Below are 20,097 nucleotides of genomic sequence, written 5' to 3'. Positions count from 1 at the left end.
GTCTGAAAGACAAAAATAACTTCCAAATATTCTTTTGAATTGTACATTCTTAGATACTTTTAACTTCCAAATTACAAAATAAAAAAAATTTGAGAATCTATAGATTTTTGGAGATGCAGAATGAAAATACGAAGGTGGAGGAAGAAACGACAAGTTGCTGATTACCAAAAACATAACAGTGGTACTGAATGAATGTACTTTTAAATATTAATTTAAAAAATACACAAATAGGAATTTAAAAATTATAAAAATTCATTATCAAAAACAATATATTTAGCCAACTATTAATCTATTATTTTAAACAGTTGCACGGTGCCAAAATTTGATCTTGCTCCCGCTATAGCTTTTAGCATTTGAATCTCCACAATTATCCCCTTTAGCTAGGGATAGTGGACTGTTTACTATCATAAATTCATAATTACTCAGCAGATCCATATACATGATGGGACCTCGGAAAGTATCACTTTTCAACACATAAATACAAAAGAGCACAGAAATTCACCCAAAAATGTGGAACACTGGGTGGTGAATATGACTTGCAACTATTAATTAGCATTGTGTGGTTTATAGTACAAGTCCCTCGTTCAATTATCCTGCAATCCGCAGTGAGTACTCAGGGACTAACATGCTTGACCAACATTGTTCATCACATCTCAATGTCTTCAAGATCAGGGAGGGGAAACCGAAGAATTGCAGCAATGCCACTTATCTGGGCTAGTTCTGTCCATCAATATAAAGTTGGCATATTCAATTTCAAACAGACAGAAAATTAGAACATAAATGTTTGTGCAGAAATTTGGTTTACTTCCGTGAAGCAGCTCTAAACAACAAAAGGAGGAAGAGAAAAAGGTAACGTTTTAGTTTACATACTGTGATCTTATTACTTCTACCTTCTTCTTCAATAATTGTTCACCATTCCCAGTTAATCAATTTCTAGGATAAATAATATCCCGCACTCCACCCATTCCCCAAAATAGTAAAGAATAATGAAAGTAACCAAACTTACGCTCTCCAGAGACATGCATGGATGAAAATACATGGACTGATCCTCCTGAATCCTTAACAGAGTTGACCAACTTAACAAACTTCTGTCTTGTTGTTATATCTGAATTCCTATAACCAAAAGCAAATAGTGAAGACACAACTCCATCATCACAATATGAAACAGAGAATTTTCTGGCTTAAATTCCAAATCCCAAACTAACAAATAGGATAGAAAAGTAAACACCAAACTATCTTTCTATAAAACAAAAACTAAAGTAAAAGGTAGTTTGCAAAGAAGTTTGATCTAAACCATTTTCAAGGATGGACAAGAGATACACAAGATACATGGCTAAATTAAAACAAAAAAAAAGGATGCGGGAAGCCAGAGTATGAATCAGATGAATCAATCCAGCATGTTGTGTTTCATTCAGAATATTTTATGACTATATCATACAAACCTGAAAAGATCATCTGTAATGAGAAGAGTTTGAACAGCTAGGCGTTCATTGGCAACCTCAACATGTTTCATTCCGTAACAAGCGCGAGATGGATCCTGTTATACACCAAAGATATTCAATCAGGATTTCCTATATTTCTGAAAATGCAAAATTTAGGTATGCTGTTTTTAAAGCGTTGCAGAGACAATAATTTAAGGGAGAAAGATGAGTATGCTAAGATGATGGTTCCTTTAGATTTTTATTCTCTCTTGAAACCAGATTTTTAATGCTTGATTGTGCACAAGAAAAAGAGAAAAGGTACTTTTGTAGTAGAGAGACAAGAAAGTGATGGTTTCTGTTAGATATTATGAGATGTTATTATATATTATGAGATATTATCACATATTAGATATCATAAATATTGTTAGATATTATAGATATTGCTAGATATTTTTATCTATGTAATGGGCTTAACCCATATTTTCTGTATGTTTTTCTCTCTATATAAACATAATCCTATGTATTTTCAATATACACAACACAAGGGATTTATCCTATTTTTCTTCTTTTATTTTAATATGATATCTAGAGCATAGGGTTAGAGTTCAATTTTGTCTGGTGAAACCACTATTCACCGGTGTTTTCCAGCCACCGCCCACTACCTCCTCACCGCCGTTGTCACCACTGCTGCCGCCAATTGGCCGACAACTCAATCTGCCCTAATTACCTATGGCTTCTTCCGTTGCCACTAAGCCTAATCCGTCTATTTATAGTAATTATGTCGATGTTCATCTCTCCATTGACAAATTAGATGGAACCAATTATGACACTTGGACCTCAAATATTAAATTATGGCTTAAGAGTCAAAGTTATGTTGATCATCGTACCTGTCCCAATGTTGTTGAAAATGAGGTTTCTCGTTGGTTGAAAATTGATGCTCAATTATGCATCGTTATCAAATCTACCATTCACTCATCTTTAAAACAAATTTTTCGTACTTAAGATATGTGTTTAGAAGTTTGGGAATATGCAAAATTATTATACACCAATAATAATAGTTATGAGATGTTATATATTATGAGATATTATCACATTAGATATTATAAATATTGTTAGATATTATAGATATTGTTAGATACTATAGATATTGTCAGATATTTCTATCTATGTAATGGGCTTAACCCATATGTAATGTGACGACGGCGAAAAATGAAGGGAGTGTGGCACCTGAAGAAGAAGGGATTGTGTTCGGTGCATGAAGAAGACAGAATACCTAAACCTAATTTTTAAAAAACATAAGTTTGAGCCTTTGGCCCATTTCAACTTCTACCTAATACAACCCTAAATAAAATTTGAATGTTGAATGTGATGTGCGGCTGCATGTGCTGTTAAACCCTAATTAAAAGATCAAAACTTACTTAAAATTAGGTTTTTTGGGCCTATTTTTGGCCCATATAAAACATTATAATTATTACATGTATAATTATTTATATGTATAAATTATATTTCTTTCGACAACAATGCTTCCACCATAACCTGTTATGGTTTCCGTTATAACTCTAAAGGATTTATGGGGTCTCCGATATGATCCGTTATCCGATATCGATAACACTACTCATAACGTGCTTCATCCCCTTTGCCTTAGTTCATTTTGACACTTAGGGACCAAATCATATTAAGTCTACTTTAGGATTTCAGTATTTTATTACTCTTATTGATGATTATTCAAGATATACTTGGATGTTTCTAATGAAAAATCGTTATGAGTTGTTTTCTATATTTCAAATGTTTTATAATGAAATTAAAAATCAATTTCAAATTTCTATTCGAATTTTGCGCAGTGATAATGGACATGACTATCTTTCTCATTCTTTTAAAAATGTTATGGCTTCTCATGGTATTCTTTATCAAATTTCATGTGCTTATACACCTAACAAAATGATGTGGTTGAGCGCAAGAATAGACATCTTGTTGAAACAACTCACTTTTTAAATCCATGGTGAGGTTCCTCAACATTTTTGGGGTGAGACTATTCTTAGTGTATGTTATCTCATTAATCGCATGCCATCTTCAGTTTTAGAAAACAAAATTCCTCATTCTATTTTATTTCCTCATGACCCTCTCCCCTTACCTCCCAAAGTTTTTGGGTCCACATGCTTTGTCCATAACTTTAGTCCTAGTCTTGATAAATTATCTCAAGTCACACAAATTTGTCTTTTTAGGGTTCACTCAATCACAAAAAGGATATTACTGTTTCTCACTTTCTCTTAATAGCTATTTTATTTCAGGGAGTCTTCCTTTAACTTTAAGTCTTCTCCTCCTCTTATGTCTCCATCTAATCTAGTTAATATTCCTGTTGTTTGTGATCCTCTTGTTGTGCCTAGTGCACCTAAAAATTCACCACCTCCACCAACCCTTCAGGTGTACCGTCATTGTCAAACCTCCCGTGATCTATCATATGACTCTCTTCTAGTGCCAACACCTCCATCCCCTCAGCTTCGACAGGTTAACCCGATCTTCCCATTACCATCCTTAAAGGTATAAGTTCTACCCATAATGCCTCTCCACATTAAACTAATTTGAGTTGCCATAGACTATCTCAACATTTTTATACTTGCCTTTCATCTCAACTCCAAAATTTGTAGGTGATTCCTTAGCCCATCCTGGTTGACTGAGTTTGTTAATTGAAATGATCAATTAGCAAATATTTTTACTAAATCCTTACAAGGACCTAGGATTGATTATATTCGTAACAAGTTGGGTAAATACGAGTTATATGCACCAATTTGAGGGAGACGGTTGGATATTATGAGATATTATTAGATATTACGAGATATTAGATATTATGAAATATTATTAGATATTATAGATATTGTCAGATATTTCTATCTATGTAATGGGCTTAACCCATATTTTCTATGTTTTTCTCTCTATATAAACATAACCCTATGTGTTCAATATACACAAAGGATTTATCCTATTTTTTCTTTTCCTTTAATTTAATATTTTCCCATGATAAATTCTCTAGAACATAATTGTTTAGCTTAGCCAACATCCACCCAGTTACATTTGTAACTCTTGATTGGGTTCAACAAAGATTAATCATTATGTGACAAGCAAAATAAGGTGAAAGTATTAGTACCATATAGCGGAGATAATTTTTATGTTCGATAAAAATATTATGTTATTTAAATAAGGTGAAAGTATTAGTACCATATAGCAGAGATGATTTTTATGTTCGATAAAAATATCATGTTATTTGAATTTTAAACACTTGATAAAAAATATTAGAATGAAAAACATAAAGGAAATTTCATGGAAGATGTACTTCTCTCATGTAATATGATAATTTAAACATCTAACTGAAAGTCATTATTAGACCAATTAATCATGCAACAATATAAAAGATCAATACTCTTCTTTTAGGCATATGACTATGAGCAACTAGAAGTTAAGCACAAAACTTAATGATCCATCCAAACTTAGTGTCGCTAACTCTATCATAATTTCAAAGTTGAACAAATTCCAGATGAAATTGGGATGACATTCTAATCATAAAAATAGGCAAGGTAAAACAAATGCATCTCAAAAAATAGAACCTGACATTTGAAAGCATGTTGTAGAAATCTTTCATAACTCGAACCTGAAGGAAAACAAAGAATAAAGCTTAATCCACGTTCAATAGAAAAGATAGGTACTGATTCAGTTTTGAGGTACCTCTTGTGCTGCTTTGGTATCTTTTATCAAATTCATGACATTTGGAGCATCCAAAACCTCCCTTAAACTATGCCTACAGATAATAAATAACAAGGCTAATAGTGCGTTAATCTATGTTTGCAGCCATATTTTTTAGTCACTACATTCTAAATAAATGGATGTCTTTGACAGTCACCCATGAGACTTGGCATTCACCTAAAAACCCTTATATATGGAACAGATACAATGGAAAAAATATTTTAATCACAAGCCTCAAATAATGTGTATAACTTTGTTAAATGAACTGTTAAAGGTAGGCATATTATACAAGCATATCACACATAAGAAAGATTACACAAGTCAAGCCATAGTTAATTGATCAGCGAGCACAACAATCTTCACGTGTTTGGGTTGATTATAACTGCCTTATGAAGCTTTTGTAACATCCTAAAAGAATAGGAAAAGAGAACATTCAAATAAAGAAAGCAACCATACTTGTATCCTGAGGTTGTATGCACAAGAATGATGCGTGATTTGTTTTCAATAATAGGTCGCAACTGTCTTCGTTCTGCCTCCAGAAATAAGTGACGATGAAACTGATCCTGAAAAAGAAACAGACTGAATATAAGCATAATAAACATTTCTATTCCAAAATCCCGTCTTCACTTATGCACGCAAAAACCACTAAAGATGTTTATTATTATCAATAATAATACATGCATGCAAACACACACTATCAAATTTGTAAATATTCACCATGAAAGAAGCCCAAATAAAGCAAGCAGGAAATAATTGCTCACCTTTGTAAATCCTGGACTTGCAATTACAGCACAACGAATGACGTTGAAATCAATATGTTTCAAGAAAGCCTAAACAGATTCGTAGAATTCCAGTAAATTTGTCAGTGCCCCTTTTACACATTTTTGTTGAAAGTAGAGATATATATAAATAAAGATAAAAAAGAAAGACAATGGCAAAAGATCATGATATGTGCTCTTAAGCAAGAGTAAAGAAACATAGAAAGACATTCATTCATACAATAAGGAGACATTTGATAACTGGCATTCTCATCCAGGCATCTAATATTCTTCAGCAAGATGGCCATATTTGGTACATGGGTATGATATTATTAACATGAGCATCTCATATTACTAGGGGAAAGGAAGTGGCTATAAGTCAGTTAATGAAGAACACCAATTCAAAACTAGCTACACATATATAACATAACAAAAATCAGGTGATAGAGCTTTAAGGGGTATTTGTATTTGCATTATATCATTAGCTTTAATTTCTTAAACACCCTTAATCTAAAAAGAAGTTTTATAAATCATAGTAAATCCATTACCATATTTTTTATATGGAATATGTATTGCTAATGAGAATAAATGCTAAAGATAAAAAAATATATGTCCTTATTTACCTGCAAAACATTCTCAAAGAACTTATCCAAAGCCTACAAAAGGGAGGAACGCTTTAGAATTGTATGAAGTTATATAATTCATCACTGACATCTTAAAATAGAGTGATAGATCATACTTTCTCATAACCAGCAATTGCAGGCCCATGCTTGCGAGGAATTGATGTTTCTATCCGCGAACGAGTAACAGTCATACTGTTATTGGACGTAATAAGATGAATCATTTCATTGTAATGCCACAATTACATGGCGAAAATAAACTAGAGTATCAAAAAGAAGAAATTCTATTTAATTTCCAGTGTTTGTGGTTACCCTTAGAAATCAAACAAAAATAACAGTGACCATGTTTAATAGTAGAGTGCTGAGCAAATTATCTTCCGAGTAAAATGGTATTATAAGCAATATATATAAACAAAACATAGAAAACGTATGGCTAACCTCCTACCAACAAGGAGGATATGAGCTAATCCTTCTTGCATCAACACCACCGCTAGATCTGCACTTGCACCAGGATCTGCAAAATATATGGAAGTTTCATTCACAGTTTTGATTACTAAGATTTACACCAACAGTCAGACAACGAATGACCAGATGAGGATTGTTAATTCCCTGTTTGCTTGAAAAATACGACCAGTTCTATGTGAATAATTTATTTCATCTTTCCACCATTTTTGCTAAAACAACTACTTAAAGGTGTGCAGGAGATTTAAGACATCACATAAAGTAGCAATTCAACAATTTTATCAAGTGATAATAGGTAAAGTAATATCTTCATTCTTCAAATTAGCAAATTTTGTAATTTCCACACACAGAGATTACACTACTAAAACTTCCATAATTATAAATATCTATAAAAGAATTGAGACATTCAAATAACTTGATATGTACCAGAGGCCTGCTGTAGTACCTCCAAAGCCAAAGAATCCCAAACATCCTACAAGAGGCAGAATATAATCTTCAGTAATCATGAGTAAAAAAGGGTACGGGGTTGGAGGGGACTATCACAATATGATTTTCATAAAGATTCCTCCCCACTCATTCTTTGGTATTCTAACCGTAATGGTACAATTATATATCCAAGCAAAAGGCCTAGCTTATATGCATGTGAAGCACATATTTAACAATGCGAAATGAATCGTAGCAAGAAGCACAACGATTCAAAAGAAAATACCTTTCTGACCACAAACGGTCGCTGCAATTCAAGTTCTAGAGTATGGAAAGCTCCTATCTGCAAGGAGTTAAAAGAAGACAACTTAAGTTTGGCAGTAACAGTTTGGAGATAAAATCAGGATGACAGTTACAGTTCACTACCTTGACATGTTCATTCTCTAAAATGTTCTTTCCACGAACACGCAGAATAGAACCTTCTTTGTCATAATCAGCAACCTAGTATAAAACAAAATCAAAATAACACAAAACCTGAAAAAACTATCAGAAATCCTATTGATAGCACAAAAATACCTCTTCGACTTTAATTTCCAATTTGAGCTTAACGCGCTCTGCGTCTCGACCGCCATGAGCGGCTTCTCTAACAACCTTCCTATTACAATTACAACAAGCACGAAAACGAAACGAATATGAAAATTGAACAACAGATTATGCGATCAAAGAAAACGATAATTGAGAGAAAAAAAAGAGCACCTAACAGTAACGGCCATGACAGAGTCTCCGGGAGCAATCAAGTTATACGCAAACCACAGATCATCGGGATCCACCGCCACCATCTGCATAGTGCACAGAATAAACGTGAAGGAGAAATTTGACGGAATAGAGATAGAGAACGAACCTGAAGTTTAGAGAATAGCAATTGAACCTTAACGCTACCAGGTCCATTGGGAACGAGGTCTCTGCGAACGATCCTCATGGCTGTTGACACCGCTAGTATACAACACCACACTTTCTTCCCTTTTCTCTCTCCTTCAAACTATGCTTGTACTGCTACCAGGCACACGCACGTCACTCACTCACTGCCACCAAAACATACCTCGGGCTTTTGCTTTTAGCACCCACCTAATTACTTCCTGCACCTCCCTATTCCATTAAAATTCCATGACTTTTTAAAATCCTTACGTTTTAATACGAAAGTTTTCAAATTTTAAAAAATTAAATATATTAAATTTGATATTTTTTTATTTTGAAGGATGTATTCTTTAAAATATTTCATTTAGATGGAGAAATTCAAATTTATTCAATTTTAATTTGTTAAATAAAATATTTCAAGTATTACCAAATATAGAAATACAAAATATGAATATTATTATAACCTTGCAGACTTGATTTTAGACTTAAAAAAAAATGGTTGACAATTACCTAAAAGTTATCTTATTAACATTCATGAAATTTGACAAACATTGACTTTAAAAATACTCATAGTCTGCATATTATAAAGAATATAAATCCAAACAATATAAAATATAATTATTCTAAAAGCAATATAAATTTGGATTGATTGGGATTCTAAATGTTGAATCCAATCTTTCGATTAATATTTAGAGTGAATTTTACACTGGACGACACAACAAGAGGTTCAATCGTTCATAGTCAAATTTGACCATTATATTTCATATTTTTTAAGTTTTTACAACTTAAAAAATTAATTCAATTATTTAATATTATATTTTATTTTTCAGACTTTGAGTTTTATACAAACCACCACTATTAAATTTAAGATTTCATGAAAAAATAACGAACGTTTTTTTCTTAAAGAATTTAAACATGAGAAATCTAGACTTATGTACATCTATTTTTACTTTACAAAAATAATAAAATTGTCACTTTAAATTATTTTTTTAAAATTTTGTAAAAAAATTAAATTTGTGAGTAAATCAGATAAAACAAAAATCATGAAATTCAATGAAGTTAAAAATTATAATATAAATAAATATGTTTCTTAATAATTTAGAATTTATAACTAAAATGATTATTTGTCTTTAAAATTCTCAGTTTATAACCTCATTACTTTTTTTTCTCTCTAAATGATATATAGATAAATATGAAAAAATATACAAAATATAATACAATTTTTTTTTGGTGCATATAAAATAATGTCAATAGATTTTATCATATTTGTATATTTGTTTTTTTACATGTAATTTCTTTAAATAATTTAAACTAACTAATATCAATAAAATTTAAATAATTTAAATAGAAATGAAAATAAAGTTTAAATAAATATAATTACTCTTAAATTTAATTTTGCAATCCTTTATTGCTCAAAACATATAACAATTCCTTATTTGTTTCTCCCTTTCTCATTTCCTCTCCAGTCTCTCTAATTTTTCTCCTTTCAAACATCATTTATTTTAAAATTTGATTAGATCACAGTAGTTTCGGATTTAAGTTCACTATTATCCGATTAGATTTTCAAATATAGTAAGTTTTTATTTGCTCTTAAGATTCCTTACTTTCTATTTTTTCCTATGATTTTCTCATCAATCTTGGTGGGTCCAGTTGAGAAAAGTGATAATCTTAACTTGTTTTACCATATATTGAAATTTGGTGATGTTTGGATAACTTTTTCTAGGTTATTGATTTTTATATAACATTTCTGACTCGGAATTTGGAAGATTGCTTTGGAGATAAGTTCTTCAAGTAAGGAAAGTTAGTATTCTCTTTTAACATAACTTTAGGTTAGAAGACATGAAGGTGATGTAGTCACAAGTTCCAAAATTTTATTTTATGGTTTAATTTGTTGATTAAAATATATGTTAATTTATGAAAATGATTGAAATTTTTAAACAATTGGATAAATGGTTGATGATTTAAATTGATTGTGGTATGCATTATATAGTTTAATGTTGGTTTTTACTTGACAAATTGAGTTTTAAATTGAGGTATACCTGCTCTCTGTCTCAAGTCCACTCAGCTAAATTTTCATGTGCTAAGCAAATTTGGACATTGATGACTATTTTACGGCAAGTGTACCGTGTCATAAGTAATAAATTTACCCTTAAGAACGGATATCGAACCCATAAGGAAATGTTGAATTCTCAAGTATAATATTCACTAAATAGAAAACAATATGTAAAAGTTTGTTGGAAAGTTTGTTGTTATGATGATTTGCAAGAATGTAAATAAAGCAAAGTATTAGATTTGTCTGATTCAATTGAGAAAATTGTGATTACGATTCATCATTCTCACTCGTCTGTATTTTTACAAAAGATTATAATATTTAGTCTTGATTCATATTGATGCACATATAAAAACCATTCTTATCAATTCCTCGCATACAAAATTACTAAGAGAGTCCCCTAAATATCGATTCCTCGCATATTTATAAAAAATTCTTATCGTTACAAACAAATGTTATAAAACAATTAACATTTCAAATATATTCCTAACATTCAAATATGTTAAGCATTATCATTTAGGTCTGATTTTAAGAAGTACTTTTCAGTTAAATCTAAGGATCTAAATCATGAATAATTCAAGCTTTGAGAATAAATGAGAATACCAATCATCAATCAAGAACTGTAATATTATAGATAAATATCACCTCAATACATAAGAGTTTGAACAGATTACTCCCAATTCCAAAGGGAATAATTAACCACTCATGTTGGCCATTACAAGCATGGAAAACAAGAAAAAAAGATCCAAGATGTTTCTCCTTGACAGTTGTCTCCTCTAGGGTTTTCAATCTCTTTCTATTCTCCCAATGATGTCTAGGGATATGCTTCACAACTCCTATTTAACCTAGTTGGACTTGGACTAAGTGACATCTTGCCTATGCGAGTTATTACTTGCTTGGGCGAGTTTGACGATAAAAAACCCAATTTCACTGGCGAGTTCCTCTGGAGTGACTTGGCTTGGGCGAGTTTTGAGCGAGTTTCTAATGTTCCAACTTTCCCTTTTCATCTTGTCTATCCTCCTTTAGCCATTTCATCTCCATTTCCCCTTATAATCCTAAAATTAACACAAATTTGAGAATAAATCATTTGTATTCGTATTATAATCACAAAATATGTAAAAAGGTTTAAATTAATAAATTAGGGGTTAAATTATAGTTATTTTATCAATTAACATCCATAAGTGCCTATCTTTTAATATGAAATGTTACTGAAATATTACACTTATCAGACATGCTAAGTTTGAGGTGCTCTTGGCCCCAAATCCACTCAGTGTTTTTCCCCTGTGCTAAGCAAATTTTACATGTAGAGTTAGGGGAGATCTTGATCTAAAATCCACTCAACTAAATTTCCTATGCACTAAGCATATTTGAGTTGCAATTTTGGGGTACTCCTGGTCTTAAATTCGCTCAGCAAAATTTTCCTGCGCGAAGAGAATTTGAGTTGCAGTTTTTGGATGTTCTCTTTCTCAAATGCGACAAGTAGATTTTCTTGGGCTTAAGCCCCAATTCTCTTTAGATTCATTTTGACAACATTTATTATTTTGCTTATCTACCTTTTAACTTGTTCTTTTATAGGTCATGAAATTGAATTAAATCTTTTAAAAATTTATCATTTTTGTAAAATGGAAGTGATTTCAACTTTCTAAGCCTATATTTGATTAAATGTATACAACTTAAGTTTTTAAAACAAATAAATATAACAATTATCAAAATGTACAACAAATGCTCATTTTATAATCAATTGATTCGTGAATTTTCAAATGTTATGTGATTATTATTGTCATTTTCTAATTGTTTTAAAAGTATCCACTTTTGTGTGATTGAATGGTATGTTGATGAATCATCTGAAATCTGAATCTTGTGGAATATTAATCAAGACTTAGTATTTTTAGGAAATGAAATATCGTGTTGAGGTTGTTAAGATATGCATTGGTTTGAGATTCTTCTAGGAGGAGATATATTGACTCTACTGATATATTGAAACCATATAAATGAATATATTTAGGTGGTGAGAATTGAAGGGGTTCATATGACTTTATCTGTGGTTTTGAAAAATAATCTGTTTTGACAGGTTATATGAATTAACCCTATCATATGAGGTGATTTGATACTGATATTCTTATACGCATAGTATGACAAATACAAATCTTTTAAAGCGGGATAGTATGACAAATACAAATCTTTAAATCTGAATCAATGTTTGAGTCTTCCGGAAGTAAACTCAAGTGTTTGTGTGTGGATGTCAGTAAAATTATAACGTGGGTGATATTGAACTATGTTAGTAAATTTTTGACATAAGTAGTGTGAAACATGAGATAATTATATACAATTATTTGTTTAATATATTTGGAATAAATGAATGATGATTTAAATCTAAAATTTTATTGAAGATTTTAAAGATAACTAATTTACTATTTTTTGTTTCTGGTGTTGTTTTTTTTTTAAAAATATGCAATGTATGTTGCACGTAAACAAAAGATGTTGAAGATAATGGGACTTCAAAACAAAGATTATGAAGTTTTTCTTTTGATTCTTTTTATGTTTTATTTCATTGTGTATAAATTTAAAAATTCTTATATCAAAAGATAATATTTTATAATATAATAGTATAATAATATAAACTTTATTTATATATTAAACTGATATAATAATTTGATAAAGTATGTAAACTTTATTTATATATTAAACTTCAAGAAATAGTAATTTTATAACTGAGATGTTACATATTTAACTATTATCTTATTATATCTTCTAAAACATAATATTAATAACTATTCTATTATAACAAAGATACATTAATTTATTAGTATAACATATAAGCCCACCAAGTCAATTCTTAATCCGAAAAAGACTAACTTGAAGATATGGAAAGATGCGACCTGAGAAAAAGAGGGGAAAACACAGAAAAAGAAAATTTAAATTTATTTGTTATTTGTTATTAATATCTTTCATTTAATCAAATAATTTTATTTTTCACTTTTTTTTCTACACTTTCCAATTTTTCTTTTCCTATAACTCAATCCATGCAAAATAAATAAAGGAAATATAAACAAGATTGAGTAATATTTCTATACCATAAATGAGACTGAGATAAAATAAATAAATAAATACTAAAACAGATTATTAACTTTTTATAAAGAAAGAGAAATAATTTATGACATTAATGCGGAAAATAGTTATATACTATTATCTAATTATAGTTATTATATAATACATTTGTTTAATTTTAATAATTTTTAAAAAATTAACACATTTTTAACAATAATTTCGAGGAAGTGATACTAATATACTTAAAATTTATTATCATTGTCAATCATATCAAAATACGAGTAGATAATTTAATATAATTATAACTATAAAAATCATGATAACCCTTTATTTATTTAATTTTTTGAACTCATGAATTATTAAATCAGAACTACTTGAAAGAAGTAATTACTAAAAGGAAAATATATAATAAATAAATTATAATTAAAAATTGGTTATAAAAATATAAAATATAAGATTTCATTTTATATTTTAAAAAAGATTTTCGTACAAAAAATATTTAAAAAAATAATAACACTTAAATTAGTTATTGTGTTAGATGTTGAGAAAGAAGATAAAATATAATTATGTAGGTTATAAAAAGATTTGTGTGTTTTGTTAGTCTGATCTCCTACTTAAAACAATATAAGTTTTTTTTCAAAAATATATTATAGAAACCTATTAATCATTAAGACAAAATTCAATCAAACTACATATAATGTTAAAAATATAAAGATTTTTTTTATCAGCAAAGAATATAATAAAATTAAAGAGGTACTTCAGGGGTACCTTAACCCATATACAAGTACTAAAGCACCATCATACCTAGCAAACAAAAACCATATAACAGCCCATAGCCAAACTACAACATAAACATATCTTCTTATAAGGTGTCTCTCAACTTGAAAGAATCCAATCACATATTCTGCTCCCCTTAAAACAGCTTATTACCGAGCCCTTAGTCAACTTTCTATCACTGTTCCAGGCCACAATATTAGTGCAAGATAGAAGAAACCTGAATCTTCCAGGAATGAGGTCCACCTGCCACTGGCAAGTGAAAGCAGTAGCCAACCAGGGGTTTATGATGGCATCCAATCCACCACCAACTAGCTCCACTGTCAGAACCTTCCAGCTTTAACACAGCCACCTATTAACAACCCTCCAATCTGCAATCCTCTTCTCCACTACTCCAAAGTTACCGCCTAAATATTATAAGGCACATCCATGACTCCAGTCTCTACCCGATACTACGTATACCGGAATCCCTGCACTCACCTCTTCCTTGGAAAACCGAACTGCTTCACCCAAAGCTAGCCATGCACCTCTCTTTATTATCATCACCTTCAGCCTTCATTTCCGAGCCTTCATTCATCCCAGACCATGCCCCCAGGTATGTAATCCTTACACAGACTTCCGTAAGCTTCCATCTGGCATCTGGAGTGCCGTGGACCCTTCCAAACACCCATCCTTTTGTTAGATGTATCAACTTTCGCCCCACCATACGAACTCCCTACTCTCTGTACAGGTAACTACTTGTAGCTGCTGATACAGGGCCATGGGTTCAACACCCAATCAGAGAGCAAATAAGAGAACCTAGGTCCCTTATGCTTCAACGCCATCCACGATTTTAGCTGTACCTTATAGAACACTTCATCCACATCCACTACACCTACATTGAAAACCACTGCATTTCTATGCTCCCACAAGCATTGAATAACAGCTGTCCACACACCTTTCCATATCAAATTTTGTTTTTTACTACCAGCAGTGAGGATAAAACTCTCAAAATGAGTCTCAATGACATTATGTTGGACAAAAAGAATTCCAAACCATTTAAAGCACAGATTCCAGACCTTCCAAGCATACTTACACTCCATAAACAGGTGTTGACATGATTCCTCCTCAGACTCACACAAAGCACACAAGGCAGAATTTAGCAGCACTCCTCTCTTTTTCAAACAAAGTCTTGTTGGGATTTTTCCTAGCAACACCCTCCATGCTGTAAGCAGAACATAAGGAAACGTCTTCATCTTCCAGAGATTAATAAACACTTGTTTTTGCGTGTCCCTGTCCATACTGGTTAGGCTCCCGTACGCTGATTTCACCGTGAAACAGCCTGAATCCTCATTCCGCCATTCCAAGATATCCACAACATCCTTCTTAACACTTACCCTAGTTATAATGCTATCTAACTCCATAACCTGCATCTCCTCCCACTGAAATCTACGTCTTCTCCAAGTTAAGTTCCACCTCCACTCCACATTATCCCAAACTCCCACCTCTTCTACCTTCTGGCCTTGATTGAGGGATAACATAAATAACCTCGGAAACTGTGCTTTCAGATTAGAATTTCCTACCCACACATCCTCCCAGAATCTCACCTTATCCCCTTTACCTATTTTCCAGCTCACTTGTTTTTGAAACCACCCTTCTCCCCCACCTTATGTACAGACTCTCTGCAGATCTTTCCACTAGTATGAGTGAGATTTAGCAGGAGAATGATCCGAATTGTGGTCCAGTCCGTACTTTGAGTCCAGGACGTCCTTCCACCTTCCTTTGCCGGCCGAAACACACCTCCATTTCCACTTGGCTAATAACGCATGGTTGAACCTTCGGATATCTCTAACACCCAGCTCTCCTTCCTCCTTCGGTTTGCATATGTCCTTCCAGCTAACCCAAGAAATAGGTCTCTTCTCCTTTCCCCACCCCCATAGAAAACGTCGTTGAATACTAGTAATACTTTTACATACACCCTCCGGAACTTTGAACAGGGATATGTAATAGAGCGGTACTGCAGCCAAAACTGATTTGATGAGACATAATCTTCCCGCCATAGAGAGAAACCTCCCTTTCCATACACTAAGCCTGGATTTCAACTTACTCAAAACAGGCTCCCAAAACTTTTTCAATCTCGGGTTACCCCCTACCTCAATGCCCAAATAGGTGAACGGTACCTCCATCTTAGAGCAGTTGAGAATTTTTGTATAGCAGCCCACTTTACTGCTAACGACATTTATCCCAGCTAGCTTAGATTTATAGAAATTAATCTTCAGTCCTGAAGCTATTTCAAAACCCCTGAGGATGGCCTTCAAAGTGATCACATTATTGAGTGCATCTTGGCAAAAAAACAGAGTATCATCAGCGAACTGGAGCATACAGAGCTCCACCTCTTTTCTCCCGATGAGTAGACCTGTGTAAAGGTTAGCCTTAACAGCTTGCCTAACAAGCCCTGCTAGCCCTTCAGCAACCACCAGAAACAGGAACGGGGCAAGAGGATCACCCTGTCTTAACCCTCTTGAGGGTTTGAATTCCTCAGTGGGGCTCCCATTAACCAGCATAGACACAGAAGCACTAACCAGGCAACCTTTAATCCAAAGAATCCACTTACTGTGAAAACCCATCCTACTTAACATATCATAGAGGAACTCCCACCTAACTGAGTCGTAAGCTTTTTCAAAATCTACCTTGAAACACAACCCACTAGTACCTCGCCTCTTGAGATCTTCTACCACCTCATTAGCCATTACCACACTGTCAAGAATCCCTCTATCCTTTAGGAAGGCAGATTGGCACTCATATATTACATACGGAAGAACTTTCTTGAACCTTTCTGCCAACACCTTAGAAATAATTTTATACATCACTCCCACTAAGGATATAGGTCTATATTGCTCTAGATGGATAGGGTCTCTCACTTTTGGAACAAGGGCAACAAAGGAAGCATTACACCCCTTTGGGATAACCCCTGATTCGTGAAAGAGTGTCAAAGCTTCCACGACTTCAGTTTTGATGACTTCCCAGTTTTCCTTTACGAAATTCAGATTAATCCCATCAGGACCTGGGCTTTTAGCACCGTCACAATGCCACACAGCCTCGCATATCTCTTCCTCTGAGAATGCCATGATCAGACTTTGGTTACTTTCATAAGACAGAGATCTAAACTCTACCTTATCAAACCTGACGCCAAAATCCTTTGTGGCTTGGAACCTACTTTCAAAGAGCTTCTTTGCTTCTAGGCGCACGTACTAGGTTCCTCACACCACCTTCCACCAATCTCCACCCCTTTAACTTCGTTCCTTAACCTTCTCCATCTCAGTGACGTGTGAAAAAATCTAGTGCATGAGTCTCCATTCTTCAGCCAATTTACTCTAGCCTTCTGACAGGTAACTGACTCTATCTTTTTATCAATTTCCTTTAACTGACTCACCAATTCCAGCCTTCTCACGAAGTCTTCTTCCCTAAGCTCATCATGACAGTCTTTGCAATCTAGGTCCTCTATATCTTACAATATCTCCCTCTTTACAGTATAGATATTACCGAACACATCCCTATTCCATTTTTTAAGATCACCCTTTAGAGACTTCAACTTCTCTTTGAACCTTACAAATGCGTTCCCCTCAACAGAGTACGCTAACCAAAAATCTTTTACCATTCCACAAAAACTCCTTTCCTGAAGCCAAATATCAAGAGAACGGAAAGGTTTAGGACCCCAGTCCTTCTGTACATCCTTCACCACTATTGCACAATGATCTGAAACTTCCCTACTTTGCACATATTGTTTGCTCATTGGCCACCTGACCAACCACTCTTCAGAGACCAGAACTCTATCTATTCTACTTTTCGCCGTCCCATTTGGTTTGAACCATGTGAAATTCTTCCCAACAATTGGCAAGTCGAAAAGCATATTGTTCTCAATGAAACTATTAAAACCTACAATTTCACTAGAGGAATCAACACCGACCCTAATCCCCTTTCTTTCACAACGGCTTCTGACGACGTTAAAATCACCACAAAGGCACCACACCGGAACCTGCAAGGCCTCTTTAACAGACGTTAGTTCCTCCCAAAGGATCTTCTTGTCTCTTAAAATACAGGTTGCATAGACATTGACCAAAACACATCTAAGATTTGCTTTAATATGAGTTCCAACAACTGCTATAAAACCTTTCCCCACAACATGACTGTCATAGCTAAACGCCTCCTTATGCCACATAGATAACAAGCTTCCATTCCCATTGTCCCCTTCATGGTGTATCCATCCGATTCTATTGTTTCCCCAAACAGCAAAGCATTTAGCCTCCGTAACCTCCCTAGTTTTTGTCTCTTGCAAGCACACAAACTCAGCCCCTTCCCGAGCTATAATATGGTTCAGATACCTGGATTTAATACTCCCCCCCATACCTCTTATATTAAGATCAACAATTATCATTACAGAACATTTTACCTCCCTCCTTCGAATCCTTCAACACCTCTTCATCGCGTGCTTCCATACGACCATACTCATTGATCACCTCCATCTCTTCCCCCCGACAGAGCATCCCAACTTGCTTTCCCACCTCCCATAAGTTCTCCTGTTCCATGGTGTTATTAGAGGTACATAACCGCATATTACAATTTCTAATACCCCTATCCGAAATAGATGTTGAAGAAGAGACATCTCGGCATAATAAAGAGTACCCAATATTAAAGCTTTTCGATTGAAGTCGCGCCGACCTCCTCAGTTGCGGGCATGAATCCCTCAAGTCTGCAATCTCTTTCTTCTTGCGCCGGCGAGGTGGTGAGTTTGACCTACTCTTTGCAAAAAGACCGACTACCCCAGAGTGTGGGGGAGACTCACCCCTTAGATTGACAATCTCCATTAGAGCATCTTGCCCTTGCGATCGCAATGCATCGCCATTTCCCGCCAACGACATCTCTATTGCGTCTTCTTCCCCCTCAACCACCATCCTTCCTTCTAATTGTACAGGTTCTTTCCTCTCCACCTCCAAATTACCCATATTCTTCGAACCAAGCATTTCCTTCGCCAAATTACTAAGTTGCCCTTCGCATTCTCCCTCCACATGGGCTAGAGCATCAGGACCTCCCTCTCTTGAATGGGCCTCAACAGGAGATTTTTGGCCCACTGAACAAATGGACAAAGAAAGATTACTAGAGCACTCAACCTCTATCACAACTTTAGCTACCTCGGATAGACAATCCTTACTATACAAGGTATGTGCACAGCAATGATCAGTGGAGTTGACAACATATCTTCCTTCCTGAACTAGGAGATCCTCTCTACCATCTTTCCAAGCGTAAGTACTACCTTTCCCCTGGCTTCTAACTCCTAGGTCGAACCCTACAAGAGGGGAAGTTGACTTTTGCCCCACCTGCTCCCCTACTACTTCCCCGGGCCTCCTTTCTAGCCGTCGGTCATCCTCCGACAAGAACCGTCCATTCTCCTCACCACTTCTAATAGACTGAGTTGTTTCTTCAACATACGTCTCTGAGGATATAAAGTTAATTGTGATAGCTAAAATAGTTGAAAAAATTCAAAATTTAAAAAATTAAATAATATTAATTAATATTTAAAATGATAATAAAATACTTAAGATTTATAAAATACCTACAAAGGATATTCTAAATACTCTAACCAAAAGCGATTATGAACTAAAAGGCAAATTCTTCCAACACCTAACCTATTTTAACATGCACTCTACACGTTTTAAATTTTCAAAAATACTTTTCATTTTGAAAATGAAAATTTGAAACTGAAAATAATACATTCTAAAAAATAAGATTTAAAAGAAAATATTGTATTCTAGAAATAAGATTTTGGAATATAATTCAAAAATGAAAATCCTATTTCAAAATAATAATTTATTATGAAAAAGAAAATCTAAAAACATATTTATAAAAGAGGATCC

General features: G+C 33.5%; 3 protein-coding genes across 6 annotated transcripts; all 3 read right to left on the bottom strand.

The window, feature by feature from the left end:
- Positions 1–344: 344 nt before the first annotated feature.
- PEL1 (Eukaryotic release factor 1 (eRF1) family protein) lies at positions 345–8,546 on the bottom strand. 4 transcript variants are annotated; one of them, XR_016522904.1, is made up of 16 exons: positions 8,348–8,546; positions 8,176–8,258; positions 7,996–8,074; positions 7,846–7,920; positions 7,706–7,762; positions 7,423–7,468; positions 6,973–7,048; positions 6,654–6,729; positions 6,538–6,570; positions 5,918–5,986; positions 5,613–5,719; positions 5,139–5,211; positions 5,021–5,064; positions 1,443–1,537; positions 1,007–1,113; positions 345–720 (listed from the first exon to the last, which is right to left on the bottom strand). XR_016522904.1 is itself a non-coding variant. In XM_068621743.2 (16 exons), exons 1-16 carry the CDS (start codon positions 8,396–8,398, stop codon positions 647–649), a joined length of 1,140 nt encoding a protein of 379 aa, XP_068477844.1. In that variant the 5' UTR covers positions 8,399–8,546; the 3' UTR covers positions 345–646. The 4 variants fall into 4 exon arrangements, 2 of the variants coding, with proteins under 2 accessions (XP_068477844.1, XP_068477843.1); XR_016522903.1 differs by having other exon boundaries at positions 8,321–8,469; XM_068621743.2 differs by having other exon boundaries at positions 5,026–5,064.
- A 6,394-nt stretch (positions 8,547–14,940) lies between these two features.
- LOC137815932 (uncharacterized) lies at positions 14,941–15,726 on the bottom strand. The gene has a single exon (XM_068619041.1). The coding sequence runs from the start codon at positions 15,724–15,726 to the stop codon at positions 14,941–14,943; it is 786 nt and encodes a 261-aa protein (XP_068475142.1).
- A 1,967-nt stretch (positions 15,727–17,693) lies between these two features.
- On the bottom strand, positions 17,694–18,590 carry LOC137815941 (uncharacterized). The gene has a single exon (XM_068619049.2). It carries the CDS (start codon positions 18,588–18,590, stop codon positions 17,694–17,696), a length of 897 nt encoding a protein of 298 aa, XP_068475150.2.
- Between the last annotated feature and the right edge of the window lie 1,507 nt (positions 18,591–20,097).

Source organism: Phaseolus vulgaris, chromosome 7 (assembly GCF_051622355.1).
Source record: "Phaseolus vulgaris cultivar YP4 chromosome 7, ASM5162235v1, whole genome shotgun sequence".
Taxonomy (NCBI): Eukaryota; Viridiplantae; Streptophyta; class Magnoliopsida; order Fabales; family Fabaceae; genus Phaseolus; species Phaseolus vulgaris.
This window is presented reverse-complemented; position numbering and strand designations above follow the sequence as displayed.